At 52.1% G+C, this 20,105-nt stretch overlaps 9 protein-coding genes across 9 annotated transcripts; 3 read left to right on the top strand and 6 right to left on the bottom strand.

The window, feature by feature from the left end:
• Positions 1–571: 571 nt before the first annotated feature.
• On the bottom strand, positions 572–2,092 carry A1O5_05103 (uncharacterized protein; the record flags this gene model as incomplete). Its single annotated transcript, XM_007745706.1, has 1 exon — positions 572–2,092. The coding sequence occupies one exon, from the start codon at positions 2,090–2,092 to the stop codon at positions 572–574; it is 1,521 nt and encodes a 506-aa protein (XP_007743896.1).
• A 562-nt stretch (positions 2,093–2,654) lies between these two features.
• Positions 2,655–5,638, bottom strand: A1O5_05102 (uncharacterized protein; the record flags this gene model as incomplete). The annotated part of the gene is made up of 3 exons (XM_007745705.1): positions 2,655–2,794; positions 2,849–5,280; positions 5,334–5,638. 3 exons carry the CDS (start codon positions 5,636–5,638, stop codon positions 2,655–2,657), a joined length of 2,877 nt encoding a protein of 958 aa, XP_007743895.1.
• Positions 5,639–6,561: 923 nt separating this feature from the next.
• Positions 6,562–7,456, top strand: A1O5_05101 (uncharacterized protein; the record flags this gene model as incomplete). The annotated part of the gene is made up of 2 exons (XM_007745704.1): positions 6,562–6,811; positions 6,903–7,456. The coding sequence occupies 2 exons, from the start codon at positions 6,562–6,564 to the stop codon at positions 7,454–7,456; spliced, it is 804 nt and encodes a 267-aa protein (XP_007743894.1).
• An 843-nt stretch (positions 7,457–8,299) lies between these two features.
• On the top strand, positions 8,300–9,673 carry A1O5_05100 (uncharacterized protein; the record flags this gene model as incomplete). The annotated part of the gene is made up of 1 exon (XM_007745703.1): positions 8,300–9,673. One exon carries the CDS (start codon positions 8,300–8,302, stop codon positions 9,671–9,673), a length of 1,374 nt encoding a protein of 457 aa, XP_007743893.1.
• Positions 9,674–10,531: 858 nt separating this feature from the next.
• Positions 10,532–11,513, bottom strand: A1O5_05099 (uncharacterized protein; the record flags this gene model as incomplete). The annotated part of the gene is made up of 2 exons (XM_007745702.1): positions 10,532–10,983; positions 11,132–11,513. The coding sequence occupies 2 exons, from the start codon at positions 11,511–11,513 to the stop codon at positions 10,532–10,534; spliced, it is 834 nt and encodes a 277-aa protein (XP_007743892.1).
• A 923-nt stretch (positions 11,514–12,436) lies between these two features.
• Positions 12,437–14,064, bottom strand: A1O5_05098 (uncharacterized protein; the record flags this gene model as incomplete). The annotated part of the gene is made up of 3 exons (XM_007745701.1): positions 12,437–12,885; positions 12,957–13,485; positions 13,600–14,064. The coding sequence occupies 3 exons, from the start codon at positions 14,062–14,064 to the stop codon at positions 12,437–12,439; spliced, it is 1,443 nt and encodes a 480-aa protein (XP_007743891.1).
• Positions 14,065–15,154: 1,090 nt separating this feature from the next.
• On the bottom strand, positions 15,155–16,992 carry A1O5_05097 (uncharacterized protein; the record flags this gene model as incomplete). The annotated part of the gene is made up of 7 exons (XM_007745700.1): positions 15,155–15,994; positions 16,048–16,113; positions 16,166–16,237; positions 16,293–16,421; positions 16,478–16,644; positions 16,701–16,767; positions 16,819–16,992. The coding sequence occupies 7 exons, from the start codon at positions 16,990–16,992 to the stop codon at positions 15,155–15,157; spliced, it is 1,515 nt and encodes a 504-aa protein (XP_007743890.1).
• Positions 16,993–17,664: 672 nt separating this feature from the next.
• A1O5_05096 (uncharacterized protein) lies at positions 17,665–18,605 on the bottom strand (the record flags this gene model as incomplete). The annotated part of the gene is made up of 2 exons (XM_007745699.1): positions 17,665–17,978; positions 18,005–18,605. The coding sequence occupies 2 exons, from the start codon at positions 18,603–18,605 to the stop codon at positions 17,665–17,667; spliced, it is 915 nt and encodes a 304-aa protein (XP_007743889.1).
• Positions 18,606–19,314: 709 nt separating this feature from the next.
• Positions 19,315–20,041, top strand: A1O5_05095 (protein mago nashi; the record flags this gene model as incomplete). Its single annotated transcript, XM_007745698.1, has 6 exons — positions 19,315–19,361; positions 19,416–19,453; positions 19,504–19,599; positions 19,648–19,799; positions 19,848–19,973; positions 20,027–20,041. 6 exons carry the CDS (start codon positions 19,315–19,317, stop codon positions 20,039–20,041), a joined length of 474 nt encoding a protein of 157 aa, XP_007743888.1.
• Between the last annotated feature and the right edge of the window lie 64 nt (positions 20,042–20,105).

Here is a 20,105-nt window from a genome sequence, read left to right as displayed (position 1 = left end):
TCATTTTGGGCCAAAGGCCAGATGGCTGGCAGGAGGAGTCAAGATCCATGGTGTACTTGTAAAGGTCGGCACAAGAGGATACAAACGAGGGAAAAGGAGTAGCAAAGACGATGGCTTTGGACATCAATTTTGTATGTTGCGGAGGTGTGCGAGTCAAAGGGGACTTGTTCAGCCTTAGTGACCACAGATACTTGTCTTGCGTTACAGACGCCACGAGACAATACCCTGGAGCAAATTTCTCACAATGATGAAACTAGATCCTCACTTCTTGCTTCAGAAGGGCGCTGCAACGGTCTCTCGTCTGGAAAAGCCATACTTGGAAAGCCTCTCCAGGTACATCAGAGTCCTTTATAGAATCAAGTTATCCTTATGCCTGGGCCCCTTCTCGACATCTCGACATGCCTGACCCATGGAGCCCGGGACATGGAATAATTCTGTCGTCTTGCCTTCAAACGTGCGCATGTGCGCGCTTATGTACGGTGCTGTCTGTCCGCAGGGAAAATTGTCCACTGTACGAGAAGCGTCCTCCTTCCGGTACCACCGATCCAAAACCCAATGGCCATGACAGAGGTCAAAAGAGCAACCACGCACCCATGAAGACCCAAGAAGTACCACCCCAGAAATGCTCCCTCTTCCTCGCTGCATTCGGTGCCTGTTTCCCAACGCCTCCACCTGCCCCAGTCACATCGGCGGGGACGCTACAGCTAGTTGCGCCGCAGACATAGCCGCTGGGGCAACACCCTCCACCCACGCTTGGGGCGCAGGTCATCCAGCCCTTGGCACAGTTCCCCGTTGCCAGTGTTCCCGGCGCAGTGATTCCCGGACCTGTCGGCGCGACAATGGTCAGGGTGCTCCCGGAGACCAGCGTCGTGGAAGGCAGAGCGGGACAGGATGTCGAGTCGCAGTTGCGGCCGATCTGGCAGCATCCGCCGACGTAGTAGGCAGAGCAGGCGTAGAAGCCAGTGGGACACCCGGTGACCGGGTAGGATAGCGACGTGGAGTGGGTCGTGGTCGTGGTTGTCGTCTCGACGGTCGTCGTAAGAGAAGTCGGACGCACGGGTGGTTCTGGTGTCGCCGAGGATGATGTGGACAGTGGAGGACAATTTGCAGAGCCGCATTGGCGATCCGTTGGGCAGCACCCGCCTCCCAGTGAGGCCGGGCAGGATTGGTATCCAGAGGAGCACGTGAGTGGGAGGGTCGTGGCGGAGGTCACTGTGACTGTGAGCGTCACGGTTGAAATGACTGGTGGCAGTGGTGTGACGCTCGAAGTTCGGGTCGATGTTGGGGCGGTCTTAGTCGTGGACGTGACTGTCGTTGTCGAGGGCGTCGAGGGCGTCGAGGGCGAAGGTGTTACCGTCGTATAACTCGTCACAGTCGTCGTTGATGGCGTTGGATTCGTCAGAATTGTCGCGGTCGAGGTCTGAACACATCCGACTTGGTAGCACGCGTATCCCGGAAGACAGCACCCACCGCCTGGATCGTTCGGGCACGAGGTATATCCGCTCGCGCACGATGTTGAGAGCGCATTCCCGCAGACCTGGCCATCGGGACAGCATCCGACGTCTCCCAATCCAGTGTCTTGGACCAGTTGACAGGTGTAGCCAGTTGCGCAGCAGCTGTTGGGTCGATCGATCGAGGTGCAGGGTGATGTGCCTGTGGGACACTGGAAATCCCTCTCTGAGAAGAGATGCCAGCCAGGTAGTAGTCGCCGAAAGAGGCGAGGACGCTGGTGGCGGTCGTGGAGTCGGACTGGTTGTTCGAAGGATGTGAAGAACGTCACATTGGTCCAATCTGACGAGTAGTTGTTGAACTCCTCCTCTTGCTCCTCAAACCCCCAGTATTCCAGATAGAACTTTTCTCCGGGATCTCCACTCATTTTCCTCACTCCGGTCGGCATGCTCTTTTGTAGCTTCCGCTGCACGGCCATATCCCGCTTGACCATCAACTCATCTTCGGGGTAGTATTTCGAGTCTGCGGGGAGATTGTACGGCCATCGCAGGTCCAGATGCTGGCAAGATGCTGGGGGAATTGAGCTGGCGATGAGAACGAGGAGAGAGGAGGGTAATGCTGCCAGCTGCAGCCATGGTGCCATAGGCCTTGAGGGAGAAGATGGGCCACGATCTGCTCTCGTGGGGGAGAGGCGCCAGATGTGCTTGCGAGAAGGATCTGAGGACGATGCGAGGGACGGCAGAGAGAGGGGTACCAAGTAGACTGGCAAAAACAAACACCTGACGAGACAGGAGTGAGTGAGTCAAGACGCTTACAGTGAGGTTGACGATAGAGGTTTAGAGACATGATGAAGCAGCAGGACTTGAAGTTGGTGGCAGTGTTGGCATTGTTGGCACACCGAGATGGCTGGGGATGATGCGTGATGGAGAAACGGGAAACGCAGCTGTGGGACGCGACCATTTGACTGGGAGCGTTGTCCGTGTGGGTGGACCAAGGTGGACCCTCACTACCCTCGCTAATAAGCCGTCCTGCCCATCTCGCGGCCTTGGTCAGCCTTGCACATCATGGTCTTTACCGAGGATTGAGCAGATATCTGGCATCGCACATTGCAATCCTCACCGATATTTGCTTCCCGGCATTGCTACCGGGACCGCCAGTGTTTTGCCTCCCTACCTCTACTCGGGATTTTTCCTCGGATCCTTAGTCTAATAGGTGCCTGCCTTCAAACCCTTCAATGATCCCAAACTCAAGGCCAGTCCTTGAGACCGTGACCGAATTCGAATAAATCCCACAATCGAGTTGTCCGCCGTCTTTTCTATGCTCAGGTTCGCCAATGCATCCTCCCCTAGACCAGAGTTAGCCACTTTGCCCAATCCGCACGCCTAGCTGAACCACTCACCGAAAACACTCCGTGCGTACAGATTTGCACTGAGGAACTGACAGTCACCTTTCAAACTGGCTTCCGGCGTCAGACACGTCATATTCGTGCTCTTCATGAGTTGATCCAAGAACTCCCGCAGCGTCTTGGTCGTCGCTTTGCTGTTGATGTTCACCTTATTCTCCCATTCAAACTCGGTCCACATGGTCCTGAATGCTGATTCGGAGCATGTTGCTGGCTGAATGTAGTCCATGATATCTGCATGCACATCATTCAAGATGACAACATGCGTATCCGTGCCAGAAGGCGAGTCATAGACGACATTACCAAAAATCACTCCTGTGTCTGTGCTTGACACTTTGATGGTCGACTGCACGTTGAGGAAGTCATGCGGTCCAAGATTATGTGTCGTCGGTCGTTCCACCACCTTCAAATCACCTAGAGTAGCAAACTCCACCGAGAGGTTCTGAAGAGTCTCGGTCGTCTGATTCACCAGGAGTACATCGAGGATAATGTCAAACTGGTGCACCTTGACATAAGCCTCGGCATATACAGGATCTGAAAACCCCGTAAGCTGCACGACGCGACTCAGTTTGGATGACAGATCTTCAAACGAAGCATCGCCGCCTGTTGCTTTCTCCAGGTCCAGTTCCATTTCATCTGTGCCATCGCCTGCACTCTTCTTCGATAATTGTCGTATTGAAAGAACATCGTCCACCTGGACGGCTGTCTTCGCCTTTTCCACTGCTTCTTTGGCGGCCCGTTTCTTCTCTTCGGCTTGGACCATAGCCCGGAATGCTGTTCTAGTATCGTCCAAGAAGGATACCTCAAGTTCTTTGCGTTCAGTGAATTCGGCCAACGCCCGTACGCAGGACATGATTCGATCCACCGAATCCTCGTCAATGGGCGCCTTCACAAACTGCGACTGTCCGACTCGAACGATCGAAATCATTATCAGCATGGCCTCAGCACGCAAGGCATTAGTGCGCGCCTGATCTGTCGAGATCTCCGAGTGACGCATAACTAATTTCGTCAAGGTCGAAGAAAGCACTGTTGCCAGGTAGTAGTCGCCATCAAGAATAAGCTGTCTCAAGGGGGGTTTCTGTGCCGCTTTGACTGCTTCCAATCTCGCTTTTGCAGCGGAATCGCTGGTTAATGCGCTTTCGGTTGCGTATGTGCCATCTGCAAGGATTTTCCGTGATCCGCTTGAGGCTGGTTTGGGTGCCGAATGGCCGTTGACCTGGTCCTTCGCTTCACCATCCTCATTCGTCTGCTCGTCTAATAACCGTTGCTCTGAAGCTAGAATCGGGATCTCCCCAAGACTCGCCCGGATCCGTTTCCAAGCCTCCTTGATGTCGTTCTCTTGTAGAGAATATTCGCCAATTACCCAAAGCGAACCACGGTACACCTTTCCTGCCCGGACTTCGCCCAATGTCGACACCAGCCGTTCCACGATGGAGGATCTGAGCTTAGGAAACTTTTCAACCACTTCTTTGACGAAGGAAATAACATCCACTGCTGAGCTATTGTTGAAGTCGGCAATGAAGTCCATCAAGACATCAACCACGCTCGCCGCGATCTCTGAAAATTTGATGGCGCAGTGGTGGATCGACTGAATCAGAAGTTGTCGATATTCCGCGTTCTTTTCATATTGTTCAACCACGGTCTTGCCCAATTCCTTCTTCAATAGCATGACAATCTCTTGGACGTTCTTACTGGAGACCATTTCTAATGCAATCCCCAAAGCTTTCCGTCGGACGTCCAGGTCAGGGCTAGACAAAACTCGCAGGATTTCCATGGTGAGATCGTCCAGGACGCCCTCATTCCGTCTCCGCAATTGGTCAACGCGATCAAGCACGATCAGCTTGACGTTGTTGTCCGCCTCTTTGATGCTCAGCTCGATCAACTTTCCAGCAGCCGCCTTAACAGCCACCGGATTGCTCGTCAGGGCTGTCAGTGAAGTCGCAGCTTCATAGACAACTGTGCTCGTGTTCGCTTCCAACAGATCAAAAATCAAGCGCAAATAGCGCGCCTTGTTTGCATGATTCTGAACGGCGTCTTTCCTGATAAACTCCAGTTCAACCAGCTGGAGTAGCTCGTCGGCATTAGGTACTCCGTCCAGGACTCCAGTGAGGTATTCCAATGCTTTGTCATGGCTTATACTCATCAATGCAGCAAAGGCATTCCTTTTGCAAGTTGTGTCACTTTCGCCGGCGAGGAAGGTATGAAGCATCTCGGGGGCATCCGGGATCAGGTGCTGGGCATTCTGATAGACGGAGGCCAATGCCCATACGGCATTCTTTCTCACGTAGGCATGTCTGTGGTCAAGGCAAGTTTGCGCAGCAGAGAGGAGGGGTTCGATCAATTCGGGTTCTCGAAGTTTGGAAAGAAAGCGCAACGTATTTCCTCGAACAAACTCGTTGGGATGCTGAAGATCGTTCCGGATTCCATTACTAACGGCAGTCAGTCTCAAGATTCCCATCTCTGAAGAAACAGCTGAGTATACCAGACGAGGATCATCTCCTGTTTTAACTTCCCATTGGCGTCCAACTTGGGGCAGATCTCGTAGTAAAAGTAGAGCAGTTTCTTCAGAGATTTGCTTTTCGAAGGCATGACAAAACGGATGATATGCATCAATAGATTGGGCATGGGATCGCCATTGAGCATGGTGGTGAGGATCCTCCGCATGGTGTCCAGCTTGGTCTCATCTGTGCCCTTTTCTAGTTGTGTCTTGAGGTCCTGCTGACTCGGCTGGTCCGCGGTGTTGTCAAGGTGCACCAGACTGTACGAGTTCTCGAGAAAGGTCGCCATGTTCGCAGGAATACGTTAGCTCTGATGAGAGGGTCCAAGAACTCTGATGTTCAATTGAAAGCCGTCGATACAAGTGTGCGGAGGATGGTGGGCTGCGGTAGAGAAGAATCAAAGCATTGTGGAATTTCCCTAAATGCTGTTCCCACAGCGTCCCAGAGATCAAGAGAAGGAATAGAGTTAGAATGCGAGTCAGGGGACTTCCTGAAGCCGTTGATAGGTTGTCGAGGGGAGACTGCGACCGCCAGAAGATGGATACATAGTGATCTGTCCAAATGTGGATGGCCTTGGCGGTGATGTTGTAGCGGCTAGACGATGCTTGTTGGACTAACCAAGACTAATGAGGTTTGTGGCTGCTTTAGTCAATATACTGGCTAAACGACAATAGTTAGGTAGCTTCTGCGATTAGAGCAGCGACATTAAATCTGTACAGCGGTCACATGGAAGCTCCTCCACACTACCGCTACATCTACCTCTAGTAGGTATGTATACCCTCTACCTCTACCTCTACCTCTCCACACCATGGGGCAGCAATGGAGGACTTCGCTACGCCATCGAAGCTTCCGTGGTATGGCTCATTGCAGTGGCTCTAAGCTTCCGGAATGTGACTGCCGAGATCTACCCAGCTGAGGTTATCTCCCCGGCGTGGTCGAGTCTCCCTCACCTCTCCGTCCTTGCCCGCCACAAAAGATTCAACGCTCTAGACGTGTACTACCATGGGCCAATGAAGAACTGTTGAGTTGTGCACTACCACAGAAGAGGATATTAACACTTGCGCTCTGGTCGTCAACGCGTCCATTGGAGGTTTCTCTTTGCCTATCCGCCACAACGGCTGGGTTGACTTCCCTATTCATCAGACTTCAGGCTTTGTAGGTTGGGCAATCTCATCTTTCAACACCACACCATTGCAATAAGAAACAAGCCTGATGGTCACGGTCGACTCCATTACAGACCTGTCGCAGGTCTCTCCTGTCCTGCTCCGGAAATATATTGATGGCTGTCACAAGCTACATCAACATGACCTTGTGGACGCGTACGGACACATCTCTGTCCGTCTATCCACTTCGAATTTTATGATGTCAAAATATCTCGCGCCGGCTTTGGTTGCGTCCATTGAAGACCTTGTTATATACAACATTGAAGATGCACAGCCTGTGAAACCAGACGCCCCGAGAGGTACGTGGAGGTTAGCAGGCACTTGATCAATATCATGGCCCTACCCCCTCTACTCAGCTACTTGAATAATGTTATAGCTCACAAGAAACAGGATTCTCGGAGCGCTTCATTCACTCGGAAGTGTACAAGGCCTATCCAGCTGTCCAGTCAGTGGTGCATTCACACAGCCCGGAGGTTGTACCATTTTCAATCTCCACAGTTCCCCTGTCCGCCTGTTTTCACATGGCCGGGTTTCTAGGAACTGCTGTTCCTGTGTGGGATGCGGCTTCGGTGTACAAAGACTATCCATCTGACAATCAGGATATGCTAGTCAGGAACACCAGGCTTGCGTCCTCACTAGCAAAGGCACTAGGGGAGAATGGTCAGGTCAAGCATCCAGTTGTGCTCATGAGAGGTCACGGTATGGTTGTGACCTCAGAGAGCCTGGAAATGTGCATCTTCAACAGTATCTATACGCAACAAAACGCAAGGGTTCAACGGAGTGCGATGAGTCTGGGCGGCGCCGTGAAGTACTTTACAGAGCGGGAGGCACACGATACGGGAACAACGACGGGGATGGGAGCTGTAAAGCCATGGCCGCTGTGGGAGAAGGAGGTCGCAAACAAAACCATGTATCACAACCAACTATCTGCCGCCGAAGTTTGACAAGGCTGGCTCGGCTGAGTCCGCTATACAATTCGAAATCTACCGAATATACACTGGTGTCGTTTCAGCTGAACCCATGTCATCGACCGAAGGTATACTAAGATAGTAATCACTTCTAATACCACGTCCGTCCGGCACTCTACAACTATCGACTGCAAGCTGCCAACAGTAGGAAGAACACAACGTTGATGCCAAGACCGCCTTAGCCCGCTCTCCTATATTTCCCCGACTCTTCCGGCCCAGCTTTCCGAGGGCGGAAGTGAAGATATCTCCCCTTCCAAAATCATCCCTACTCCGCGTTTTCCAACCTGGTCAGGAGACGAGGTATCACACAACCTACAGACTGTCTCATGCAGGATGATAGCCGAGTCCGCCACTGCTTCCCCTGCGGACAATGATCAAGATGCGACTAAGCAACCATCCAAGAGACGCCGGATTGGCTATGCATGCGATCTTTGCAGGTGGGACTACCGACCCCATACTCCACATGTGCTGTTTGCAAGGGTGCGGCGATTGACGACTGAACGACTGACGACTTCTAGACTGAAGAAGAATAGATGTGACGGCGAGCGACCGTCTTGCCATCAATGTCGACAACGTCGGCAAGAATGCGTTTACTCGCCACAGAGGGCGCGAGTGAGTGTTACACAAGAGTAGGCACCGCGGTCCCTTGCAAGACCCAGAAAGTGAAATGCCTACACTGACATTCCAAAGTTATGTTGAAGAGCTCAAGATGCGAAATGAGACGCTCGAGAGACAACTTGCAGCTACACAACGGGCAAATGCGCGCCACTTGTAAGTGCTACAGTCAATGCTATTTACCACCCCATACAACGACTCACCATGAGAAGCAATGTCCCTACATTACCCCGAGAGATTGAAGGTTCTAGTGACGTCTCCCACGATGATGGTCAAACGATCAGTGCAGGGAACCAAAGCGCGGTCTCTTTACAAAGTCAGCCAGCGGGCCTTCCTCTTGCCATGGATCAACAGCAACAAACGCGATTACCTAGCGAAAGCCACACCGCTAGATCCGATCCCGTAACAGTATTGAGCGATGCAAACAAGGGAACTCCAACTGAGTACTTCGGCGAGTCTTCGAGTTTTGATTTCATGGCCAAAGTCAGCTCTCCAGAGAAAGAAGCACCGACTAGACGGTCAGGGGTTCCCGCCGGGGGATCTGCCTTGAGAGACCCCAGCGCTTCCCTCGCGATCTCGTCTTCATCAGTACCGGTGTTCGAGCTTTTGAGCGCCGAATCTGATGACCCATTTGGTCTACCGTCGCGTCTCGTGGCTGATCGTCTGGTGGACGCATATTTCAAATACCGGCATCCGCTGAATCCCTATCTGCATGAAGGAACGTTTCGACAGAGATATCAACGGTTGTGGTTGAGTCAAGATCTAGGTGGAGAGGAGGCCACACAGCAGAGCCTAGCCTGGTATGGACTTGTCAACCTTGTATTTGCATTCGGAAGCGATCATGCCAATGTCACCGGCCGTTCCGCTGGTGATCGGTCCCGTTACTTCAAAAGAGCCAAGACCCTGCTCGTGGCTGGACTGTTACAAGTCAGCACCATCGAGCTTGTCCAAGCTTTGCTGTTGATGGGTCAGTACCTCCACGGGGCCCTCGAGCTCAATAACTGCTGGACGGTTATCGGACTTGCAATACGTACAGCGCAAGGGTTAGGGCTGCACCTCGACCCTGCCACCTTCACATCAGATAAGATAGAGCAAGAAGTGCGCAAGAGGGTGTGGTGGGGCTGCTTCGTTCTTGATCGAGTCTTGAGCATGAAGGTCGGACGACCCACGATTCCGGACGGCCCGGGGATCGAGGTGGGTATGCCGCTGGCAGTCGACGACGAGTTCCTGTCCAGCGAAGAGGGTCAGTCTATTCAACCTCAGGGTGTGCCTTCCAAGCTAGAGTACTTTAATCAGGTCATTCCGCAGTGCCGCTTGATGGAAAAGATCCTAAAGACTCTGTACAGCAGTGACGGGCCCGGAGACAACACGCAGAAAGCGAGATCAGTAATGGATACTACTCAATTCTTGGCCTTATCGATCCAGCTCGATGGAGAGTTAACCACATGGCAAGAAAATCTCCCAAGCCATCTCAAACCAGGAGCAGAGGGCTTGGAGTGGCACTTCGAAAGGCAGAGAAATGTGCTGCTGATGAGGTGGGCGCCTCTGCCTTCGGGCCCGTTCCTATGGACTAACTAATCATTCCATCAGATATCTTCACGCGCGGCATCTTATTCACCGCCAGACTCTGCTCCTTTACATCACGCGTCGAGTCACAGACCACTTTCAGCGCGAAATTATGCTCAAGTGTGTCAAGCGCTGTGTAACAGCAGCTTACGACTCGATCACTCAGATGGGGAGCTTGCATCATCAGAACAAGCTATCATCATTCTGGCACAATTCGCATTGTAAGACGCTTTCTGATCACATTTTCGATCAACGCTCCTGATTCATATTCAGACGTATTTGCCGCCCTGGGCGTCCTCCTCGTTTACCAGACGGTGGATCCTCAATCTAAGGCTGATATTGCTTTACCTCCTAATGTGGACGTTGACCATGCTGTCAGAATAGGCCTTGAACTGCTTCAGCGCGTTGGTGGTCAAATGCACCCGCTTGCATCACGATATGTTCAAGCCATTCAACAACTGCGAGCGAGGCTGCAGACCTTGTCCACCTCCAAAAACAAGCCCCTTTCCAGAGAAGCGAGCAGTTCTGACAGGCCTGGGCCGCAATCAGGAGTCGCGTCTTCTGCTACTGTCAGTCAGTCACAGGTATCTGCTAATGCTATTGGATATCAGTATTCTCAACAAGCACAGCATCAGCAAGCTGCCAATGCCCTGTACCCTGCCTATCTGCAGGATGCATATCAATCGATGCCGGGGGAAGGGTTTCTCAGGGCAGGGTTCGAGGACGAGTTCGCAAACATTGAGAGCATGCTCATGGACAGCACAGGCTGGACAGGCCTGATGGACGATTGGAGTAACAATCCGGTACCTACACCCTTGAAACCATATGTTACCACCAAACGGCTGACTAACCCTGTCTCAACTCCCAGACCTACGCAAGATTCACATATAATGGATTCGCCTGAACCTCCCGACTCCACGCAGTCCACGGTCTGAGGACGGTCTTCACATTGATCCCCGTACAATCTGCCACCTCCTCTTCATCGAGGAACGTCAAACCCCCCTCTTCTTCGTGATCGTGCTCACTGCTAGCATTCGATCCCAGCTTCAGCGAACTTAGTAACGTCACCGCCGTGGTCTGGACAATGGCATTGTTCCTCGCATAAATTGAGCGGAAAACGCAGTGCTCGGTCGAAGTCGCTGCTACAGTCATTCCGTGGCCTCGCATCAATACGACGCTCCGATCAAGCTGACCGCCACTACCGGCTGAATTGGTGAACAATGCTGCAAGCGCAGCACCGAGATGCGCGGAACGGATCAGGAGGTCTTTGATGTCTCCTAGCCTAAAATGCGGACGTGGCTCAAAGACGGGTGTTTCCTTTCCTGCAATCCAATTCAGCTTTTCCAACTTTCGTGAGTTCCGCAAGCTCTCATTCTCCCTTGTACACTGTTTTCCTCGCGATATTCAAAGAAAAGAAAACGGGCCAAAAAATGCTTTGGTTGTCGCCACTGTGCCCGGGTCGAGACTTACCCAAGAATCCACTCGTATTAACACAGGCCTTCAGTCCCGATCCCTTTCCCACCAACAGCCCCCAAGGGATAACCTCCCGCGCGTGACTGTGGCAAACACTCCTCACCTCTCCAAACCTCTTGTATAGCTCGGAATGGATGAACCGCTCCGTATAACCTCTCGGAGCATGCGGATCCACGGGTTCCGCATCTTCAACTCGGTATTCGACAATGTCATCGGGCGACGCGACTAGTGCTGCAGGAACATAGCGCGCCATCAGAAAGACGGTGTGATCAGTTGGGTGGCGGACGCTGATGTGGCCGTAGGCGTCTAGGACTTGGCCTTGGTGGTGGAGGATGTGGTTGGCGGTTATGAGCGTGCGTTTGGCGGTGTGGATGTCCATCTTCCGTCGGTCCCCTTTCCGCAGGAGAACGATGGTTGTTGATGTTGATGTTGATTATGCGATGAATACGACGACAGCAATGACGGACAACGACGACGACGATGACTTGGTCAAAGGAAAAGGAAGACTCAGAAAGCTTCAAAGGACTAGATGCTTCAAATAGACGGCTCCGAAACAAGTCGATCGATACTCGCACCAGGACAGACCAATGCGAATCCATTATAGTAGAATGATTTTGCTACGCTACGTACTCCGTACGTGCGCAATAGAATCTCCTGACACGCACTCTATCTTCACCGTCTTCCGCCGCTCAAGAAGCCAAAAGCCTATCTCCCCGGACTACCCTCTGTGAGCTCCGGCAATTTTTTTTCTTCGACGGGGGCAGCATCCGGTCTATATTTCAGAAGGGAAACTACACCGTACGGGGCTTCCCAGACGGATCATATTGCGGTGGTCTAATTCTGTCCTGTTTCATCAGCTGGTGCTGGCCCCTTTCCCGGTGCAGGGGTGTCAGCCTTGTCCATTCTCGCGAGGAGACAGCACATACAAAGGATCCAGGGGAATTCTATCTTTTGTGTGTCTACGTCTACCTTAATTCTCGTGCGCCGGCAAAGGCCTCCTAATTTAGTTCTTTCTAGAGTTCCCCCATTTCAACAAGCCATCGCACCGCGCCAGGCCGCCTGGAAAACGTGTTTAGACAAATAAGGAGAAACGTTAAGCCAAAACGTCAAAACTCCAATCACAAACGACGCCAGCGTCGGGAGGTCTCCAATTTCCAAATGGGCACAGCGAGCAGAAAAGGCCATTGCGCCAGTGGGAATGCAATAGGTGAAATATGCTGCCCTGAAACATCAGCCTTCTTATTGATGGAAAGTTGGGAAGGACCGACAACTCCGGGCATCACAAGGCCACGACGCCGTGATTCATGCTTCAACCTCCTGGACATCGATCCCATGCTGAGCTGCACCGATCTTGCCATTCAGCGTCCCAGCCACGATTCCATTCACCGTTCCATTCGTCCTAGGCGACGCTTTTGGCTGGGTCTGCACGGCTAACCCAGCCTCCTCACGAGCCTTCTGATAATCGGCCTCGAGATCATGACCCCAAACCCACTTCATCCGACCAGCCAATTTCTCGCGGACGATGGGCAAACAATCTTCGTAGGAGGTGATACCCTCGAATTCCTTGCCCTGCATTTCATACACGTCACCGGCCTGACGGCTGGTGACTTGGGCCTTCTGAGCGCGGGGTCGTCGGACGGCTTGATACAGGGCTGTGTAGGCGGCTAGACCTGGAATATGGTTGGCAAAGTAGTCTCTCACGATGAGGCCTAGGATGTAGGCGTCTTCGATGGCATGGCCGGCTCCAGAGCCTGGAGTTATCGCGAGTTAGCGAGATGAGACTAAAAGTGGCATTTGCACCAGTGGAAGCGGAAATACCAACCTTGATGTGGGAGCATTGCGTGAGCGGCATCACCAGCTAGTACGACCTTGCCGTTGAGGTACTTCCATTGCTCGAGCAGTTCGCGGTCATTGAGGCGCCACTTCCCCGGCCGAGCCTCCATCTCTTGAATCACGGCTCCAACAGTCGGCTCCCAGCCTGCATACTCGCTCTCGAGCTCCCCGCGGGGAGCACTGCTGGTCCAACTCTCTTTCAGATCGCCAAGTTCGTTCTCTGGTTTAGTCACAAAGGCTACAACGTTGAGCGTCTTGTTTTGCGAGATGGGGAAGACCAGGAAGTGCTTGTCCGGCGCCAACCAGCTCACGGCGTAGCTAGGATAAGGCCATTTGTCGCTGATGGCGCTGAGAGGGAGTAGGCCTCTGTAGGCGATCCGGCCGCTATATCGGGGTTTGTCAAGAGCAAATTGCGACCGAATGGTGCTGTGAATGCCGTCACATGCGATCACCAGATTGGCTACCTCCATCGAGTTTGTTGCGTTTGCGAAGTAGATTGCGACTTCATCGCCGCACTCCTGGAAGAAAGATCAGATACGAGCAAAGAGGCCGAAAGGGGAGAGGTATGGGACTTGGCCGACAAGATCGCCAACGGAAGGGGAAAGAGTATCGAGCTCTTGAGTTCCGCTTACCTCGACTCTAGTAGCTTTCATATCCGTCTTCAGCGTAACACGACCGTCGTAGTTCCGTATCAGTTCCTGATACAGGATATCCAAGATCTCTGCACGGTGCACGCTCAGTTGCCTAACACCACCATCCGCATTCTCATCCATCGCTCCAACCGCGACGATTTCCTCACCAGTGTCGTATCGTCGACAGCTCCGATGGACACCATTGCGTTCGCCGGAGATGGCGTTTGCAGCTCCCCACACACCCAAATTTTTCAAGACGCGGGCTGCATTCACGCCGATGCCAATGCCAGCGCCAATCTCTTTGTACGCTGGGGCCTGTTCATAGACGGTGATGCTTTTGAGAGTGGAATTTTGGTATGCGATACTTAGAGCCGTTGTGAGACCTCCGATTCCACCGCCGATAATGGCGACTTTGAATGTTGCTGGGTCAGTGATTTCAATGTTGCTGAGCGTTGTTGAATGCATGGTTGGAAAGATCGATTTGACTGATTACTAGAGACCAAGATTGTGTTCTGAACGCTATGGTCTGAAAAGAGTCAAGAATCCAAGCTTTCCCCCGGTTATGTATATACCTTCTTGGCAGATCTCGAACGAAGGGTTTGAAGGCAAATCCGTTCCTGTGAGATCGTAAAGAAAGCAACCTTTCGAAGCGAAGCAACACGACGGTCCCGCAAAACTGATCGGTCGAGCATCGTTACTAGGCTCAGGACCGCGGATTCCGAGAAGGTTTCCATACCTCTCGCACTACTCAGAGGTCGGTTCCGCGGCCAGACTTGGGGACCCTTGGGCCCATTGGGACAAAAAGACTTAGAAGGAGCCGGGCTGTCACATTGATAGCGTAGCGGGAAATTGCAGCGCAGTAGAGGTTTACCCAACAATGAGTGTGGGTTGGAGTTGTCCGGAAGTTGCCCCCGGGCCGGGGAGAATGGAGAACCAGAATTACGCCAAGATGTTAGCGCGAGCCGGGGAGATAAAAGACCACAAAGTTGGACAATATCGCATATCCTCTCCCAAAACTCTTCAGCGTTACGTCCTACATATCCCTGGGGATACACAATCTGTAAGCCGGAGCAGATCCTCTTTTCCTTGAACCACCAAGTCGGCTGTCGGCATCTCAGATCCCGCGACAACCCTTCAACGCTTCTAGCGGAAGAGCCTATCACTGGAGCTTGGTCATGTTTCCAATTTCTACGGCGCGGAAAGACGCCGGATTAAAATTGATCATGTCAACAAATGCATACCGTCACGCAGCTCACTGACTACCCTGGGCACGATCGCCTTAATTCTGTCGTGTGCCTGGGCTGAAGCTTCTGGGTGAAAAGGAAGTCCACACCACAACACTAATGGCTATGAGAGACGAGTATGGTGAGACTCTATCGGGTGACATGATGAGACGTTGTAATTGACTAAATACCTGTCCTTTGGTCACTGTATCTTCCAAAAATCCGGAAACATATCCATTCAAGGTGTGACCCGCTGCGTATCCCGACCATCTCCTGCAATGGACTTCCCAACTGTACAACCCGGCTGAAAGCAGACTTGAAGAGGAGATGGCTCACAAATCTTTATGAAGATTCGGCTCACCTTGCGCCCTCCTGATCTTTTCGCCTTTCCAGATAAGGAATAGCAGACCCAACCAGGTTACGAAGTTAATGGCGGCGAAGGTTCCCCAGGCAGCCCCGAAGCTGACAGATTGACCAAACGGCAGCGCGTAGAAGCCGATAGTGAAGGCGAAGATCTGACGGAACAGGTTGATGATGGTCGACACTTCCGCAGCTTGAGGCTTATAGCAGTCTGTGCAGTAAGCATAGGTCAGAGTCGTGCCCGCCTGGACGCCAACGCTGGCAACCGTCATACCAACGGCGAGACCGATCCATGGAGTTTTGTTGTTGACACAGAGGCCATGGATGATCAGGCCAACGGGCAAGAAGAGACCGAGGAAACAGAGGTACAGACGAGCCTCGGGCTTCCTATAACCATCATGGTGGCGGGCATAACGGTTAATCAATTGGTCCGAGATCCATCCGGTGCAGGATTCTCCGATCAGACAGCCGAGTGTGAGAGGAATGCCCAGTAAAAGACCGTTTTGGGCCGTATTGAAGTCGTAGAGCTTCTCGCTGATGGAAGATGCGGTGAGCACGAAAACGATTGAGCCGTAGGTGTTGGTCGTCATGTAGTAGATGCAAGGAATCGTAATCGCAACGTATTTGAGCATCTTGAAGTTGGCAGAGAAGTCGGACAGAGTCAGCTTGCGGTCCAAGACCTTTCCACGGAACGCCATCTTGTGCCAGTAGGTTTGATTCTCAAGTTTGCTAGAGTCTGTCCGGGAGAAGAGCGTCTCAGGGAAGGAGACCAGGAAGATAGCTAGGACGGCGCCGAAAATAATGGCGTTGATCTGAAGGCGGTCAGTCATTATGATAGGATATGGTTGACGGTCGTGGAACATACGAAGAAGATCCATCTCCACCCAAGATTGAGTGCGATATAACCACCGGCGATGGGACCAAAGTGTGGCTGTAGAAATGTCAGCTGGCTGAGATGCTTTCAGGTTCAATGTTCTACTCACCCCATTCGTGACCGCTAGAGCGTAAAAGCCCATATACTTTCCACGTTCACCTTGAAAGAACATATCGCAAATCTAGAGAAGGTTAATCTCACGCCTAGAGTAAAGTCGTGATTGCATTGTTGCTTACAGTAGCGCCACCAATGGCCAAAGCAACGCTAGCACCAATACCGACGAAGCATCGACTGACGACCTCGCGAGCGTAGGTTGAAGCGTATCCTGAGCCAACATTTGCGCCTATGGCAATTAAAGTGAAGATCTGCGGCTACCATCAGACGGGCGTCGTTCACGGCACAGGATTGAAGAATTCCGCACCAGATAAGCAGGTCTTCGACCATACATATTGACATACGGTGTCAACAGAAGAGGAGTGATACCACCAAAGAGCGTATATGATGTCGTCAAGTAGCTGGCTTGCTGGTGCGTAACTTTGAAGTCTTTCGCAACCACTCCAAACGCGGCAGGAACCATGCCAGCTCCGACTATGGTAGCGTCAGCACCATCTCCTACCAGCTAGCTCAACACCAGCGACACTCACACTGAACACAGAAGGCGAGGAGACACAGCAGCGACAGCACGTAGTACTTGTACCACTTCGGCCAGTTCTGGTTCCTAAGTCAACGCCAGCGTCTTGGTTTGGTCAAGTCGACACATACCAGTGGATCAGCCTTGTGATCAGTAGGTTGAGGCACCAGAGGGAGCCCATGCTCGTCAAGCTTCAGTCCCGGGATCTCGCCACATTTTGCAAGCTCAATATCAAGGCCATCATTTTCCTCGACATGCGACAGGACACGCAAATTTTTCTCCTGGCTGAGTACTTCAGCGGCCATGGCAACACCGTTCGACAGCGACTCCCAAGCACGGGCCCCAAGGTAGATGAGTCTGGACAGTTGAAAAGGGGGGACCGTAATATACAGGGGTCCAACAAGCTATCGGCAAGCAGCCAGTCTGACCTTGCACTCCGAAAGTAAAAGGGGTTCAGGGCGAGAAAGACTCACACAATTTGACGAAAGAAAGTCGTTTATCTTATTTATCACCATGTTCCGCTTCGCGACGCTATGGCTCCAACGGCCCTAACGCCAGCAGCTGGCTGGAATGCATTTTCGAGCTGCCAGCACTGTCTGGATGTGAGCAAGGCCGGGGTGTTGAGTAAATGGCCCTAACAATAGGAACTAATGTCTGGGGAACAGGAGGGGGACAGCGGCAGTTCCGGGGCAGTCACGGGGAGTAATATGTGCGGGGAAACGGAGATAGCAAATCATCTCCCCGGACCAAGACCTTCTGGCTGGAAAACCCGACCGAAGCCCGTTGAGGGACTAGCCACTGCGGAAGGACAAGGCTGAAACAGGGGGAATATATCACACAGCTCTCAACATGCGAACCAGTTGGCAACAGTTCAAACTTTCGTGATCAAGCTATATTGCCTCCTCCCTCTCTGTCAGCCTATCCTAAAGTTGATCTTCCTCACTGGGGCAAACAGCTCCTCAATAGGTACCTTCCTCTCAATCATCGACTGACTGGTCATGAAGATACTGCACCAACGCCTCCAAGGTCTTCCGGTTCTCCTCGATGCCGTAAGGCCAGCTATCCTCTCCAAATACCTCATGGATCTCATCGAGTTCCTGGGGTAGCCATGGAAGCATGTATCTTAATGCACCCGTACTCTCCATCCGCTTTCTCGCCAGTTCCTTGCTGTCGTCCAGGGCGTTGAACAAGGCAGATGCCGCAAATTTGTTTTGCTCATAGTAATCTCGGCGCATGGCCACCAGATGCATGATCGGAAAGATGCCGGTGCGCTTGTAATAGTCCATTTCCACTTTTTTTTAAAGTCGGGGAAGAGACGGTCGATGTGTGGTGCTTTGCCAAGGCAGGCTGGGATATCAGCTCCGATTGTGGCGTCAATCTCGCCTGCCTCGAGGAGATCGGAGAGAGACTTGGTGGGATCGGTGTTTTGCGTGATATTAATCGGCTTGAGGGGCTTCAGGGCGGAGGGTTTGCCGTGAGAACCTGGTCCCTCCATCTTACCTTCCACCCATTCAATGGACGATATGTCCACGCCGTATTCATGTTGAAGTAGACCTCGGATGAACACGGCAGCAGTCATTGTGTACAGTTGCACACCAATCCTCTTACCATTCAAATCCTTTGGCTCCTTGATCTTGTCTTTATTCACGACAATAAAACTGTGCCGGAAGACCCGAGAGGGGAAAACTGGTAGTGCGATGAAAGTGCGATCTCCAGCAACGTGGCGGGTGATATATTCCGAACTAGACAGCTCTGAGGCATCGAATTCCTGATTTGCTATCATCCGGTCGAAGACGTCGCGCGGGTGATGAACATCGATGAAGTTTACCGACAGACCTGCTGGCTGCACCTCGCCCATTGCAAGAGGTACCATGCGATCATAGAGGGCTGAGGCAAAGTTGCACCTTACGGGAGGCATGGCAGCAAGATTGTGGATAGATCCGATTCAAAAGAAGAGCAGACGTTATATCTAATGCGTAGCATAGAATTCCCAGATGCCTCTCGGAGGCCTATCACAGGGGTCTGAACCACTAAATTGTGTAGATTCGCCGAACGGCGGAGTTCAATCCACAAAGCCCTGCAAATATGAGGGATTCACCGGGTTTAGTAGGTGTTAGAGCTGTAGAACCTACGTATATTTCAAGAGCATGCATATCAGCGACTTGCGTCCACCAACTCGGGGAGAAAGTCGATAATTGTGGAGAGCGGCGCTTCCTCCCCGGCTGATTAGTATTCTGTACTCTCAGTTCCGTAATGATACTCGTCTCGCTCGGTATTGATAATAGATCTCGTTGCTTCCCTAAACCGGTCTTTACTAACGCTGCCTGGAGACTTGTCCAAGATGTCGCGCTAACATACGCCAAGGCGCTAATTTCTCTAACCCTTAAGAGGAAGAGAATAGGGCGGCATCATATAATTGCCCAAACAAAGTGAAGTCTCAGGAACTTCGTTGATTTATTTCTTGGCGGCGGCGGCGGTTTTTGAGATGGCTCGATGGGCAAATAGCGCAGCCTCGACTCGGAGCGGGCAATCTCCAACATCCAGGGTTGACACTGAAAGGCCACCATCAACGGCGTTTGACCCTCGCATACCTTAACACCTCATTCTTAACAACCTATACTTCCACCATGTCGAACTTGAAAGACTTGAATGAGCCATTCTACGTGCGATACTAGTATGGACTTGATCCCTTGCCTGCCTTCTCTTGGAGAATACTGACCACGGGCAGCTCTGGCCATTCTGGCAGATTTGGCCATGAATTTCTGGGTGGGAAGAGCTCCAGCCTGCCAGACGCGGTATCACTGACGGATAGCCAGAATTTGACTTCAGAGTCATTGGAGACGGTCGAAGCGCAATAGCGAGATATGCAAACAACTCCAACTACCGCAACGATTCCCTCATTCGCAAAGAGAGTCAGTTCTGGGCTTTTGGACCGTGTGTGGATGCTGATATATTTTCAGTGTGTGTCAGCTCCCTCCTCGTCTCAGAGATCAAGCGGATTATCAAAGACAGCGAGATCACGAAGGAAGATGATTCGCGGTGGCCACAGAAGAACAAAGACGGAAGACAAGAGCTTGAGATCAGATTGGGAAACGAGCACATCCAATTTGAGGTGTGTGAGACGTTACATGTTGATTGCGACTTGACTGATTGTGGGCAGACTGCGAAAATTGGCTCGCTCGGAGACGTGACGGATTCGGCCGACCCAGAAGGGCTGCGAGTGTTCTACTATTTAGTGCAGGATCTCAAAGCTTTGGTGTTCTCCCTGATATCTCTCCACTTCAAGGTAAGCTGGTATTCACGGGGAGTGAAAAGAGATGCTAAGCAGATGGACGGCAGATCAAACCCATCTGAAACCAACCCGCTTGCGGCCCCTCATCTTCAATACCTTGCAAGGACTGGACTCTGCCATTGGAGC

Source organism: Cladophialophora psammophila (genome assembly GCF_000585535.1).
Source record: "Cladophialophora psammophila CBS 110553 chromosome Unknown aczJe-supercont1.7, whole genome shotgun sequence".
Taxonomy (NCBI): Eukaryota; Fungi; Ascomycota; class Eurotiomycetes; order Chaetothyriales; family Herpotrichiellaceae; genus Cladophialophora; species Cladophialophora psammophila.
Note: the sequence above shows the minus strand (reverse complement) of the source record. Positions and strands in the feature narration are given on the sequence as shown.